Source organism: Oncorhynchus nerka, linkage group LG11 (genome assembly GCF_034236695.1).
Source record: "Oncorhynchus nerka isolate Pitt River linkage group LG11, Oner_Uvic_2.0, whole genome shotgun sequence".
Taxonomy (NCBI): domain Eukaryota; kingdom Metazoa; phylum Chordata; class Actinopteri; order Salmoniformes; family Salmonidae; genus Oncorhynchus; species Oncorhynchus nerka.
Window position 1 is genome coordinate 43,555,732 of NC_088406.1, and position 13,364 is coordinate 43,569,095.

At 43.9% G+C, this 13,364-nt stretch overlaps 1 protein-coding gene across 5 annotated transcripts in view; it reads left to right on the forward strand.

Moving 5' to 3' along the window:
• Positions 1-13,248, forward strand: part of LOC115136923 (MAP/microtubule affinity-regulating kinase 4-like) — a 62,854-nt gene extending 49,606 nt beyond the window's left edge. Inside the window, exons 16-18 of one of the 5 annotated variants that reach the window (XM_029672835.2) lie at positions 2,138-2,220; positions 3,911-3,955; positions 10,229-10,383. In XM_029672835.2, coding sequence (XP_029528695.1) covers positions 2,138-2,220; positions 3,911-3,955; positions 10,229-10,293 — 193 coding nt within the window. In that variant the 3' untranslated portion in view covers positions 10,294-10,383. Of the gene's footprint in view, positions 1-2,137; positions 2,221-3,910; positions 3,956-4,214; positions 8,161-10,228 lie in introns of those variants that run through there. The other 4 variants (XM_029672836.2, XM_029672838.2, XM_029672837.2 and 1 more) reach the window with 4 other exon arrangements.
• The last annotated feature ends 116 nt before the right edge of the window (positions 13,249-13,364 follow it).

Sequence of the window (13,364 nt, forward strand, 5' to 3'; positions counted from 1 at the left end):
ACAATTCTAGGCTAGTCCATAGTGAGGGTAGAATTCATAGCTTGAAGGAATTTCAGTAGAAACATCAGAAGTGTAAGCAATCCTAGTCGAAACAGCTGAAAGGGACAGGCAGCGTGCAATTTGGAGGATTCTAATAGATGTTAGTTCTAATTATACGATGCTGCGCGCGCCATTGTGAAATTCAACACTCGTCAGGGATAGCGACTGCCGTTTAAGCAATTAGATCAAATAAAGATCATGTACGGTCTAGCAAGGACAAGGATTACTATGAGCTGTCGCTCCTGTTACCCCCCCGTGTTATTTTACTTGTGGAAATCTGGGGAGATCTTTGTTAGCGGAGCACATTTAAACTGCTCATCTGGGTGCACTGATGGAGACAATCAACTTTAGTTTAGATAGCAGGCCTGAAGCAAAAGTCTAAATAAATGTTGATTGAGGCATATGACCATGAAATAGAGATTAGCATAGAGACTAGCATGTAGCAGAGGCCTTAGATCCATTCTGAAATAGACTTGGGGCTTTCCCATCTGGACCCGATATGCATAAATACATTTTTCAAATATAGAGACCTGTTCCGAACGGACCACAGGACAACTCATCCGTATAGACCTGGTCGGATTCAGACCCGGTCCGATCCGAGTGAGGGAAGCAGCAGAAAAGTCCATGTTTAAGCTACTTTATTAACCGGAATTGATAAAGCGCGAGGTAGAAAGAGGTGACGCTCAGGGCCCGTGCTGTGAATGTAAGCTACTGTGAGTGGGAGCGAGTGACACATGAACAGGGAGGAGGTAGGGTGAGACGAGAGACCCGCAACCGACCAAGCCGACTCGTACTATAGTAGACTAATAGCTGCCATAGCTAGGTTATTTATAAACCAATATGATAACGTAGTAACTGTCTTGACTGCATCAAACCAGGAGAAGCTAGTTAAGCTAGTAGCTAGCTAGCTAGGCTAATTATGCAGCATGCTCTTTCTCGTCCTACAGCTACAAACAACAACATTCAGAATATAAAGTAGCAGTCTATCTGTTGGCTCTTGGTCGTTGTAGCCTATCCTTTTCTTTTAACTTTAAATTCCATCATTTTAATTCCATCTCCATTGATTAGATATCTCCTGACCTTGGTCCCACACAGAGGCTCTATGACTATAGCCTATTGCCGCTTTGATGACTTGTGATTGACCAACAACCAGCTACGCGCCACTCGTGAAAAGCAAAGAGTTGCAACAAAAATTCTAAACTTCTCTCTCTCTCTCTCTCTACTGCAGCAGTCACGTTTGGATCTGTATGGGTCCTTCAGGACAAGTCAGTTAAAAGTACACATACCTGTGACAATCAGACCAGACCCGTGTCATTATTTAGAATTCTGGATCCAGAACTGCTCTGGTACTGGATCGGGTCTCGGGTATGTGGATCCGTGAAGACCTCTAGGGTGTAGGCTACAGTTTTAGATAGTGTGTTAAGGAAAAGCCAGTTAGGCTACTGTAGAGGAGGGCACACAAAGCCCAAGACAGGTGACAGTGACTATCAGTGATACTTGTAACCCTTCCTCAACATGGAGGACATTCGTCTTATCCCTAGAGAGTCAGTGGAGTCAGTAAGGTGTGTGTGTCTGGCCATCGGTACTCAGACTAACACTGCTGGAGGGTCCGAAATGCTTCTGACGCCCCCGTCTCTCACTCTCTCCTTAATCTGCATTGATTTTCCTCAGGCTTACTTCCTCCTCTATTAACCACAGGCTTCAAACCCCCACTTACCCAGTTCACCTTCTCTCTCTCTCTCTCTCTCTCTCTCTCTCTCTCTCTCTCTCTCTCGCTCTCTCGCTCTCTCTCTCTCTCTCTCTCTCTCTCTCTCTCTCTCCCTCTCTCTCTCTCTCTCGCTCGCTTTCTCTCTCTCTCTCCCTCTCTCCCTCGCTCTCTCTCTCTCTCTCGCTCTGTCTTGGCTGTTTTTTGGGGAAGTGCTTCATGTTTCTGTTTCTTAACTACTTTGCTTTTCCTTGTTAACTTTACTTTTCCTTGCCAATCAGCTGCAATCTTTTATCCTTCTTTTCCCCCTTTATCCATTTCTCTTTCTCTGTCTGTCTTTCTTTCTTTGTCTCTCTATTTGTCTTCCTTGTTTCTCTCTCTTCTTCCTCGTAGGGTCAATCTTGACCCCTCTAAGCGTCCCAACTCAAACAAGTCCGTCTCGGGCTGCACTCTTCCGCAGGGATCAAAAACAGTTAGTAAGTTCTTCTTCCCATGTTTCTGGCTCCTTCTCTCTGTCTGTCAGTCTGTCTGTCTGCCTGTCTGCCAGCACCTCCAACCCCTCGCCCACTCCCCTCTCATTCACAGCCTCAGTCTGTGCGCTGTGTCTGTTGTCTGAGTTCAGTTCAAGAGCGCGCCCTAGAGGCCACAGGTGACACAGCATACCCTTGACAACAACAGAACATTAGCCAGCAATAACCCTGCTTTCCAAAGACTTTTAAAATGCGCACAAGCTTGTAGTACTTGATGTAGGAGCAGTTTGGGATCCTCTATACATTCTTCTTCTATTTTCAGTTCATATAAAGGCAGTTGGTTAATGGATGTGTTGTTGTATGAATATCTACCAAATGATTGTGGCACTTAAAACAATAATACATGATTGGCCATGAAACATTTCTTTATTCTTATCTTTGAAAGTCAAATCAAAGGGGTCTGATGTGGCTTTGGACTCTACGGGCTGTTCTTTACCTTCTCCTAAAGCTTCAGGGTGCACCTCAACCTGATGACGTCTTCACTCATTGTGCAGTTGTGTGCCGTCCAGTTGTACCTTTTCACGCAATTGTAAGACGGCGACTCATTTAATGAACTCCATATATTCCTTGCGTTGTTAAAACGTCACCAGTCCCAGAGGCAGTACTGTGAAGCTGTTTCGGTGTTTTTGGTTTAGCCAACCTCCCTCTTTGCCACAAAACACAACGCTATCACAAGGCCAAGGAGTTTCAGATTGGAGTGGTTTTGTTTGTAAGGAGCTGCTGCCATGCGTCCTTAGCATCTCTGACACTTCAAAGCAGGATTAGTTGCGTAATAGAGCCTTTATTCCCCCCCCCCCTCTTAACGGGATCCTCTTCACAGTCCCAGCCAGAGGCACAGGCTTGTCACTCCTTATCCCACCACTCCACTCCACTCACCATGGGCTCCACTCACTCCCTCTCTCCCAGAGAGATTTGACCCAACATGGCAGCCCAGACACTATCCCCACTTGCAGGTTTGTTTTAAGACACTCTACAGCTCAGATCTCTCCCCTATACTGTTAGATGGAGATTTTATAGAAGGAAAGCTCTAATCCTTTAAAGACACACCCAGTTCCTGTGATGGCCTTTGGGTTGGTCAGGCTGGTGGAGACGGCATTTGAAATGGGAAGGTTACGAACATGGCGACACTCTTTGTGGTGCTTGAACAGCAGCGCCCCCTTGTGTGTGTTAGATGGATGTGTAATGGGACATCTCAAAAGCTGACCATACTTTAGTGGTAGTAGTCATTTGGCAAACACTATGTGCTTTCATTATGCTTTTTGTTAAAATGTCGGAATAAATGTTCTACAAACTTAGGTAAAAACCATCACAGCACACGTTAGAATTGCCCAGTTATGTCACGCAACGCAAGCAGCAGCAGCTTTCTAGTCCTGAGCCTGAACCTGCCCTGAGCCCTTCCTCTAAAAAACATTCCTAGTGTGGCTTCAAAGTGTATGTTTTGTTTTATTGTTTATTTATCATTTCCGTACATTTCGGAAGGTTGATGTCACTCTGACTCTGATGAGTTGATGGTGTTGTGGTTATTTCTCTATTGGCTGTTGCTGAGGGAAGGATTGGAACAGGAAGGGGAGGGAACAAGGGATATTTCTCTATTTGCTGATTCATTCCTAACACACACTTTTGTCTTCGTCTTGAGGGTCACAGACGAACCTGAGAGAGTCTGCAGATCTCCGGTCACAAGGTGAGTGTATACAATACAGTATGTCCCACTGTGATGAGAAACTATTTAATCACAGGCCCAAGATTAGTTTCCCCAAACCCAGTTGTAACCACATTCATTATGATCACACAATGCAAAACTGAACCCAGACCAGTTAGATAGTTGTGCTATCAATCAAAGACTTTCTGTATCACTCCATGTCTGCCCACCATTGGCCAGTATGACAGCTCCAGGACCAGTAGTTACTAAAGGCATTTCTATTCTCTCCCTCACACTGTAGCCTCGGCTGCACAGTCTCTGGTCAGACAGTCTCTGGTTAAAACCAGCAGGTAAAGCTCAGAGCATGGGTCAATGCAGCATTAGCTCTAAATGCCCTTGGTGTGACTCGTAGATAGTAGATGTGGTACTCTGTGATAGATGCCTGTGAGTGACTGCCTCTCTAATTATTTTCTGAAGTAGGTTCCTTCTGTGTGTTTTATCAAGTAGGTTCCTCAGTGTAACAACAACTTCAACTCCCCATCTATTGACATGAACCTCATTCTCACTTACTCAAACAATTTGAATAAATTATTAAATACCCATAATTATGTAGACATGCCGAATACACAGAGCTTCCACTTGTTTCCAAGAGTAGTACTAGTACTAGTGTGTGGTATTCTGGCTATGTCCACCGTTAAACCTACTCCTACTTACACAGCAGATATGTTTTTGCTAGCTTGTGACCGAGCATAGTATTCCAATTCCATTTAAATTGCAGTCAGGAAGTACACTGAATTTCCAATTCTCTTTTTTCAATGAGGAAAATGTGGAATTAGAATTGGAATTTGGTTTACTTTCTGAATGGACCGGATTTAAATGGATTTGGCCACATCTCTGCAAACCACAGACACCTCCAGAAATAACAATATAATGACCTGAATAAATATATACACACACACTACTGTTCAAAAGTTTGGGGTCACTTAGAAATGTCCTTGTTTTCCATAAAAACATACATGAAATGAGTTGCAAAATGAATAGGAAATATTGTCAAGACGTTGGATTTTTAATTGAAATAATAATTTTGTCCTTCAAACTTTGCTTTCGTAAAAGAATCCTCTATTTGCAGCAATTACAGGCTTGCAGACTTTTGGCATTCTAGTTGTCAATTTGTTGAGGTAATCTGAAGAGATTTCACCCCATGCTTCCTGAAGCACCTCCCACAAGTTGGATTTGTTTGATGGGCACTTCTTACGTACCATACGGTCAAGCTGCTCCCACAACAGCTCAATAGGGTTGAGATCCGGTGACGGCTGGCAACTCCATTATTGACAGAATACCAGCGGACTGCTTCTTCCCTAAAACGTTCTTACATAGTTTGGATTGGGTCATGCTTTGGGTCATTGTCCTGTTGTAGGAGGAAATTGGCTCATATTAAGTGCCGTCCACAGGGCGTTGCAAAATGGAGTGATAGCCTTCCTTCTTCAAGATCCCTTTTACCCTGTATAAATCTCCCACTTTACCACCACCAAAGCACCCCCAGACCATCACATTGCCTCCACCATACTTGACAGATGGCGTCACTCCTCCAGCATCTTTTCATTTTTTCTGCGTCTCACGAATGTTCTTCTTTGTGATCCGAACACCTCAAACTTGGATTTGTCTGTCCATAACACTTTTTTCTAATCTTCCTCTCTCCAGTGTCTGTGTTCTTTTGCCCATCTTAATCTTTTCTTTTTATTGGCCAGTCTGAGAGATGGCTTTATCTTTGCAACTCTGCCTAGGTCAGAAACCCAGAGTCACCTCTTCACTGTTGACGTTGAGACTGGTGTTTTGCGGGTACTATTTAATGAAGCTGCCAGTTGAGGGCTTGTGAGGCATCTGTTTCTCAAACTAGACACTCTAATGTACTTGTCCTCTTGCTCAGTTGTGCACCGGGGCCTCCCACTCCTCTTTCTATTCTGCCAGTTTGTGCTATTCTGTGAAGGGAGTAGTACACAGTGTTGTATGAGATCTTCAGTTTCTTGGCAATTTCTCGCATGGAATAGCCTTTGTTTCTCAGAATAAGAATAGACTGATGAGTTTCAGAAGAAGGTGCTTTGTTTCTGGCCATTTTGAGCCTATAATCAAACCCACAAATGCTGATGCTTCAGAAACTCAACTAGTCTAAAGAAGGCCAGTTGTATTGCTTCTTTAGCAGAACAACAGTTTTCAGCTGTGCTAACATAATTGCAAAAGGGTTTTCCTATGATCTATTAGCCTTTTATAATGATAAACTTGGATTAGCTAACACAACGTGTCATTGGAACACAGGCGTGATGTTTACTGATAATGGGCCTCTATACGCCTATGTAGATATTCCATAAAAAAATCAGCCGTTTCCAGCTACAATAGTAATTTACAACATTAACAATGTCTACACTGTATTTTTGATCAATTTGATGTTATTTTAATGGACAAAAAATGTGCTTTTCTTTCAAAAACAAGGACATTTCTAAGTGACCCCAAACTTTTGAACGGTAGTGTGAGTGTGTATATATATATATATAGGGAACACTAAAATAACACATCCTAGATCTGAATGAATGAAATATTCTTATTAAATACTTTTTTCTTTAAATAGTTGAATGTGCTGACAACAAAATCACACAAAAATGACCAATGAAAATCAAATTTATCAACCCATGGAGGTCTGGATTTGGAGTCACACTCAAAATTAAAGTGGAAAACCACACTACAGGCTGATCCAACTTTGATGTAATGTCCTTAAAACAAGTCAAAATGAGGCTCAGTAGTGTGTGTGGCCTCCACGTGCCTGTATGACCTCCCTAAAATGCCTGGGCATGCTCCTGATGAGGTGGCGGATGGTCTCCTGAGGGATCTCCTCCCAGACCTGGACTAAAGCATCCGCCAACTCCTGGACAGTCTGTGGTGCAACGTGGTGGATGGAGCGAGACATGATGTCCCAGATGTGCTCAATTGGATTCAGGTCTGGGGAACGGGCGGGCCAGTCCATAGCATCAATGCCTTCCTCTTGTAGGAACTGCTGACACACTCCAGCCACATGAGGTCTAGCATTGTCTTGCATTAGGAGGAACCCAGGGCCAACCGCACCAGCATATGGTCTCACAAGGGGTCTGAGGATCTCATCTCGTTACCTAATGGCAGTCAGGCTACCTCTGGCGAGCACAAGGAGGGCTGTGGGGCCCCCAAAGAAATGCCACCCCACACCCTGACTGACCCACCGCCAAACCGGTCATGCTGGAGGATGTTGCAGGCAGCAGAACGTTCTCCACGGCGTCTCCAGACTGTCACGTCTGTCACATGCGCTCAGTGTGAACCTGCTTTCATCTGTGAAGAGCACAGGGCGCCAGTGGCGAATTTGCCAATCTTGGTGTTCTCTGGCAAATGCCAAACGTCCTGCACGGTGTTGGGCTGTAAGCACAACCCCCACATGTGGACGTCGGGCCCTCATACCACCCTCATGGTGTCTGTTTCTGACCGTTTGAGCAGACACATGCACATTTGTGGCCTGCAGGAGGTCATTTTGCAGGGCTCTGGCAGTGCTCCTCCTGCTCCACCTTGCCACCTTGCACAAAGGCGGAGGTAGCGGTCCTGCTGCTGGGTTGTTGCCCTCCTACGGCCTCCTCCACATCTCCTGATGTACTGGCCTGTCTCCTGGTAGAGCCTCCATGCTCTGAACACTACGCTGACAGACACAGCAAACCTTCTTGCCACAGCTCGCATTGATGTTCCATCCTGGATGAGCTGCACTACCTGAGCCACTTGTGTGGGTTGTAGACTCCGTCTCATGCTACCACTAGAGTGAAAGCACCGCCAGCACTCAAAATTGACCAAAACATTAGCCAGGAAGCATAGGAACTGAGAAGTGGTCTGTGGTTATCACCTGCAGAACCACTCCTTTATTGGGGGTGTCTTGCTAATTGCCTATAATTTCCACCTGTTGTCTATTCTATTTGCACAACAGCATGTGAAATGTATTGTTAATCAGTGTTGCTTCCTAAGTGGACAGTTTGGAGTTACATTGTGTTGTTTAAGTGTTCCCTTTATTTTTTTGAGCAGTGTATATATATATATATATATATATACAGTGCCTTGCGAAAGTATTCGGCCCCCTTGAACTTTGCGACCTTTTGCCACATTTCAGGCTTCAAACATAAAGATATAAAACTGTATTTTTTTTGTGAAGAATCAACAACAAGTGGGACACAATCATGAAGTGGAACGACATTTATTGGATATTTCAAACTTTTTTAACAAATCAAAAACTGAAAAATTGGGCGTGCAAAATTATTCAGCCCCTTTACTTTCAGTGCAGCAAACTCTCTCCAGAAGTTCAGTGAGGATCTCTGAATGATCCAATGTTGACCTAAATGACTAATGATGATAAATACAATCCACCTGTGTGTAATCAAGTCTCCGTATAAATGCACCTGCACTGTGATAGTCTCAGAGGTCCGTTAAAAGCGCAGAGAGCATCATGAAGAACAAGGAACACACCAGGCAGGTCCGAGATACTGTTGTGAAGAAGTTTAAAGCCGGATTTGGATACAAAAAGATTTCCCAAGCTTTAAACATCCCAAGGAGCACTGTGCAAGCGATAATATTGAAATGGAAGGAGTATCAGACCACTGCAAATCTACTAAGACCTGGCCGTCCCTCTAAACTTTCAGCTCATACAAGGAGAAGACTGATCAGAGATGCAGCCAAGAGGCCCATGATCACTCTGGATGAACTGCAGAGATCTACAGCTGAGGTGGGAGACTCTGTCCATAGGACAACAATCAGTCGTATATTGCACAAATCTGGCCTTTATGGAAGAAAGCCATTTCTTAAAGATATCCATAAAAAGTGTTGTTTAAAGTTTGCCACAAGCCACCTGGGAGACACACCAAACATGTGGAAGAAGGTGCTCTGGTCAGATGAAACCAAAATTGAACTTTTTGGCAACAATGCAAAACGTTATGTTTGGCGTAAAAGCAACACAGCTCATCACCCTGAACACACCATCTCCACTGTCAAACATGGTGGTGGCAGCATCATGGTTTGGGCCTGCTTTTCTTCAGCAGGGACAGGGAGATGGTTAAAATTGATGGGAAGATGGATGGAGCCAAATACAGGACCATTTTGGAAGAAAACCTGATGGAGTCTGCAAAAGACCTGAGACTGGGACGGAGATTTGTCTTCCAACAAGACAATGGTCCAAAACATAAAGCAAAATCTACAATGGAATGGTTCAAAAATAAACATATCCAGGTGTTAGAATGGCCAAGTCAAAGTCCAGACCTGAATCCAATCGAGAATCTGTGGAAAGAACTGAAAACTGCTGTTCACAAATGCTCTCCATCCAACCTCACTGAGCTCGAGCTGTTTTGCAAGGAGGAATGGGGAAAAAAAATCAGTCTCTCGATGTGCAAAACTGATAGAGACATACCCCAAGCGACTTACAGCTGTAATCGCAGCAAAAGGTGGCGCTACAAAGTATTAACTTAAGGGGGCTGAATAATTTTGCACGCCCAATTTTTCAGTTTTTGATTTGTTAAAAAAGTTTGAAATATCCAATAAATGTCGTTCCACTTCATGATTGTGTCCCACTTGTTGTTGATTCTCCACAAAAAAATACAGTTTTATATCTTTATGTTTGAAGCCTGAAATGTGGCAAAAGGTCGCAAAGTTCAAGGGGGCCGAATACTTTCGCAAGGCACTGTATATATATGCGCATACAGTTCAGATCATTGAGTGGGGCATAACTGTAGCCTGGTCTAATGAAGGAGGTATAATGGTGCAGCATCATTTAGAATGTTGTTGCCTTGAAGAACACACGTGTCCTCAAAAAGGTAAAATTGTGTTGTTAACTTGACTAACTTGTGTTGCTTCCTAACATTCCATTTTATTGCACTGCGGTATCCTCTGAATTGTCCTCTGATTTGAACCACAGATTTATTTTTCTAGAATAGTCTAATTTATGGCATGATTTTAAGATGGTAGTGCAACTTGTGTATGTTGTGGATGCTACGTCCACTCTTTAGTAAAAACATTTTATATGCTTTAATTTCTACTGGCCTCATCTATTTCAATGAGTAATTGAGGAATGGATTTCTATTGATAAATTAAGAGTTGTGGCTGTTATTAAACCAAACCCTATATGATACTAATATATTTCTCCCCTGTTCCTCTCTTCCCATCCACGTTAATGCACTTCAACCACACTCCACCTGCATCCTCTTCTCTCATTCAATCTCTCACCCCCAACCACTCCCCCACTCCCACGCTTCACCCACTTTGCCCCTGCAGTCGCCATCTACCTGGGCATCAAAAAGCGTCAGAGCCCCGGACCCCCCGATGCGGCTGGGATGTGAGGGTGCGGAGCCCGCGGGACCCGGCGGAGGTGGTGCTGGCGCTGCGCGAGGCGGCCCAGGGCTGCGGCTGCCAGGTCCACCTGGCTGGGCCCTTCCTGCTCTCCTGCACCCACGGGGCGGCCGGCTCACGCGTGGCCTTCGAGGCTGAGGTGTGCCAGCTGCCCGCCGGTCCAGCCGAGACCAGCGGCGTGCGCTTCAAACGCCTGTGGGGGGCGCCGCTCGCCTTCCGGGATATCGCCACAAAAGTGTCCAAAGATCTGGAGCTCTGAGGGCAACAGGGGGTGGGGCAGAGGGCTTCTACACTGGACAGACTGACCGAGGGGGCGGGAGAAGGAGACAGACTGAACCCGCTACCCCCACTGCCAACCTCGCCTCACCCCCGCCAAAGACCCGCTTCTGGTGCCACACGGACACGCAGGCACACCGGCACGGATGGCCCGGCCCCGCCACTCACAGACCTATGACCTATGAACCCTGCTAAGGCACCTCAATATTATGTGAATCTAGGGAGTCAAGCAGTTATTTTTTAATTCCATATTTGCAGATTAAGATATTTTTCGTCAACGTAGTTATGATTATATTATATTTGTTGTCATTCCTTTTTAACAGCTGCTATTTAAAAGGTTTTTAATATTGTTTTTCTTTTCTTCACTTCAATGAGCAATTGACAGACTGAATGCATATTTAAGAAACAAGGGGCCAGCCCTTTCCTAGACAGACCTCCAGGCTATAGAGCAGGGGTGTCAAACTCATTTTGCCATGGACGCCACATTCGTTCTTCAACGAGGTCCGGACGGCAACACTGAAAATGTGTTATATTTCCTTGCCGTCAAAATTAGCATAAAATAGTCTATCCACCCTATCCATAATTTTTTGCATTTTTTTATGCTCCCTAACTGTCTAGCTTTCATTTCAGTGATTATTAACAATCTGGACACAATCAATAAACTGTATGAATGTAGGTCCATTATCTTATAATTTCTACACAGTTTCGATTTGGCTGTAGTCATTTTAAAATATTTTCAAAATCAAATTTTATTTGTCACATGACCTTACAGTGAAATGCTTACATACAAGCCCTTAACCAACAATGCAGTTTTAAGAAAATACCTATAAAAAAGTAAGAGATAAGAATAACAAATAACTAAAGAGCAGCAGTAAATATCAGTAGCGGGGCTCTATACAGGGGGTACCGGTACAGATATATAAAAAAAAATACTCCTTTTTTGTTGTTATTTTTGTGGGGTTTTACTCAAACCCGCAGGCCAGATTGGACCCCCTCGCGCACCACAGGCCATATTTTTGACACCCCTGCTATATAGGGAGCCACGCCGAAATACAGAGACAGGACAACAAAAAATATTCTGTAAAACAAATGCCAGACCCTTCTGCCCATCCATCGTCTGCTCAATTCTGTACGACCCCGTCTGCTACTCTCGTCAAGTTTCGTTTGGTGTTTTGTATATACCGGAATGTTGGTTGCTAATGAGCAAGGCTGTCTGACTTCAATGTCCAAAGCAGAGTAGGTGATGACTGCTCTTCTGAGCCACTAACCTTTTTGATTTTCTGCGTTTCAGCAGGTAATGTACACAAGCATTCTACACGTTCTTCTGGTAACACTTTTGGTTTAGCAATATCACCTCTTGTAATTGTATTTCCTCTTAAATGTTACAGCACATCCACAGGGCCAAGATTCCAAACTTGATTTGATGTAAACTGTGTTTAGTATTATGTTGGGGAATATTGCTTGTCACATTTCCACAATCACAATTTGGATCACTTTTTAGTATAAAATGACCCAAGATCGCATAAAAAAGACTCCTAATTTTCTGCTCAAAAAGAAAAGGATATGATTGATCAAACAGACTATAATAACTACAGCAACGCTAGTTGAATTGCATTAACTATTTATGTCCATTGATTCCTTTATCTGTGGTTCCCTGGAGGATGAGTTCGGAACTGCTCCTCAACACAGCCCTCTGCAACACTGAGCTTCCCTTCTGGTAGCCAATCAGACTTCTGTATTGCTGAGGGGGGTAGTTTAGAACGTGACCCTGGGGTGACCTTGTTGAAATTAACCCTGACACTCTTCTATAAATGAACCACGATTCCAAGCTGCTCACAATTGATCCAAGTCAGGTAGATAGTCACTCACTCCGGCCTTGACTGTTTGTCACTGGCTTTGATTTGCACCAATATACAGTAATGATCCTTGTCGCCTGTCAGTGGGTCATAGCAGCAGACATGGCAGAACATCGTTCCCAGTTGCTGCAGTGGGCTCTTCTAGTTTAGATCTCTCAACCATGTTTCTACTTTCTCAGCTCAGACTGTGTTGTTGGTGTCACTGAATGTTCCTCAACCTTCCTTGTTTTCTGAAAGTCTGTCTGACCTTTGTAAATGGCTCAAAGATTCATCAACAGTGGATGATGTTCTCATTACAGAGTGTGCTTGTTTGTCACTGTTACACCTCTGATCATTTCCGCCAGCCTGCCTACACTGGACTGCCTGCCCAACACAATAACAGATCTTCAGTTGTTTTCAAACTCCACCATTTTCCACCTTATTCCTTTTGGCAAAAAGATTTATTGCACACATGTATGGCAGTAGTACATAGTAATCCATGACACTACAATGACTTCAGTTTTCCCGTTGCAAGGAATCATGGGAGATTTTAGTTGCTACAGGTGGCCACAAATGTCTTAAAATGTGAAAGCTGTGATTTTGTGCAATTTTTGGGCAACTTTGCCCAAAATAGGACCTCTTGCCCAACAATTCCCATATATATTGCTTAAAGCTTAGGACCATGCTTCAACGGTAGGAAGTAGTAGTGCGTTTGAAGCCGTCGCTGTTATCGATAAAACGGGGTGCAAATATGGAAATGACTGACCTGCAGTCCTGCATGTCTCATAGGAAAATTGTGTTGAAGCAAAAATAAATTCTCCTTTCAAACTCTGACATTTTGGATCAAGTTTATTTTTGTTCTCACTGTGGTTGACGTGGTCTCAGTAGATTACAGGTTGGTCATATGTGTAATGGATGGTTTGGAATTCCCATTGTTAGAGCCTCTCCTG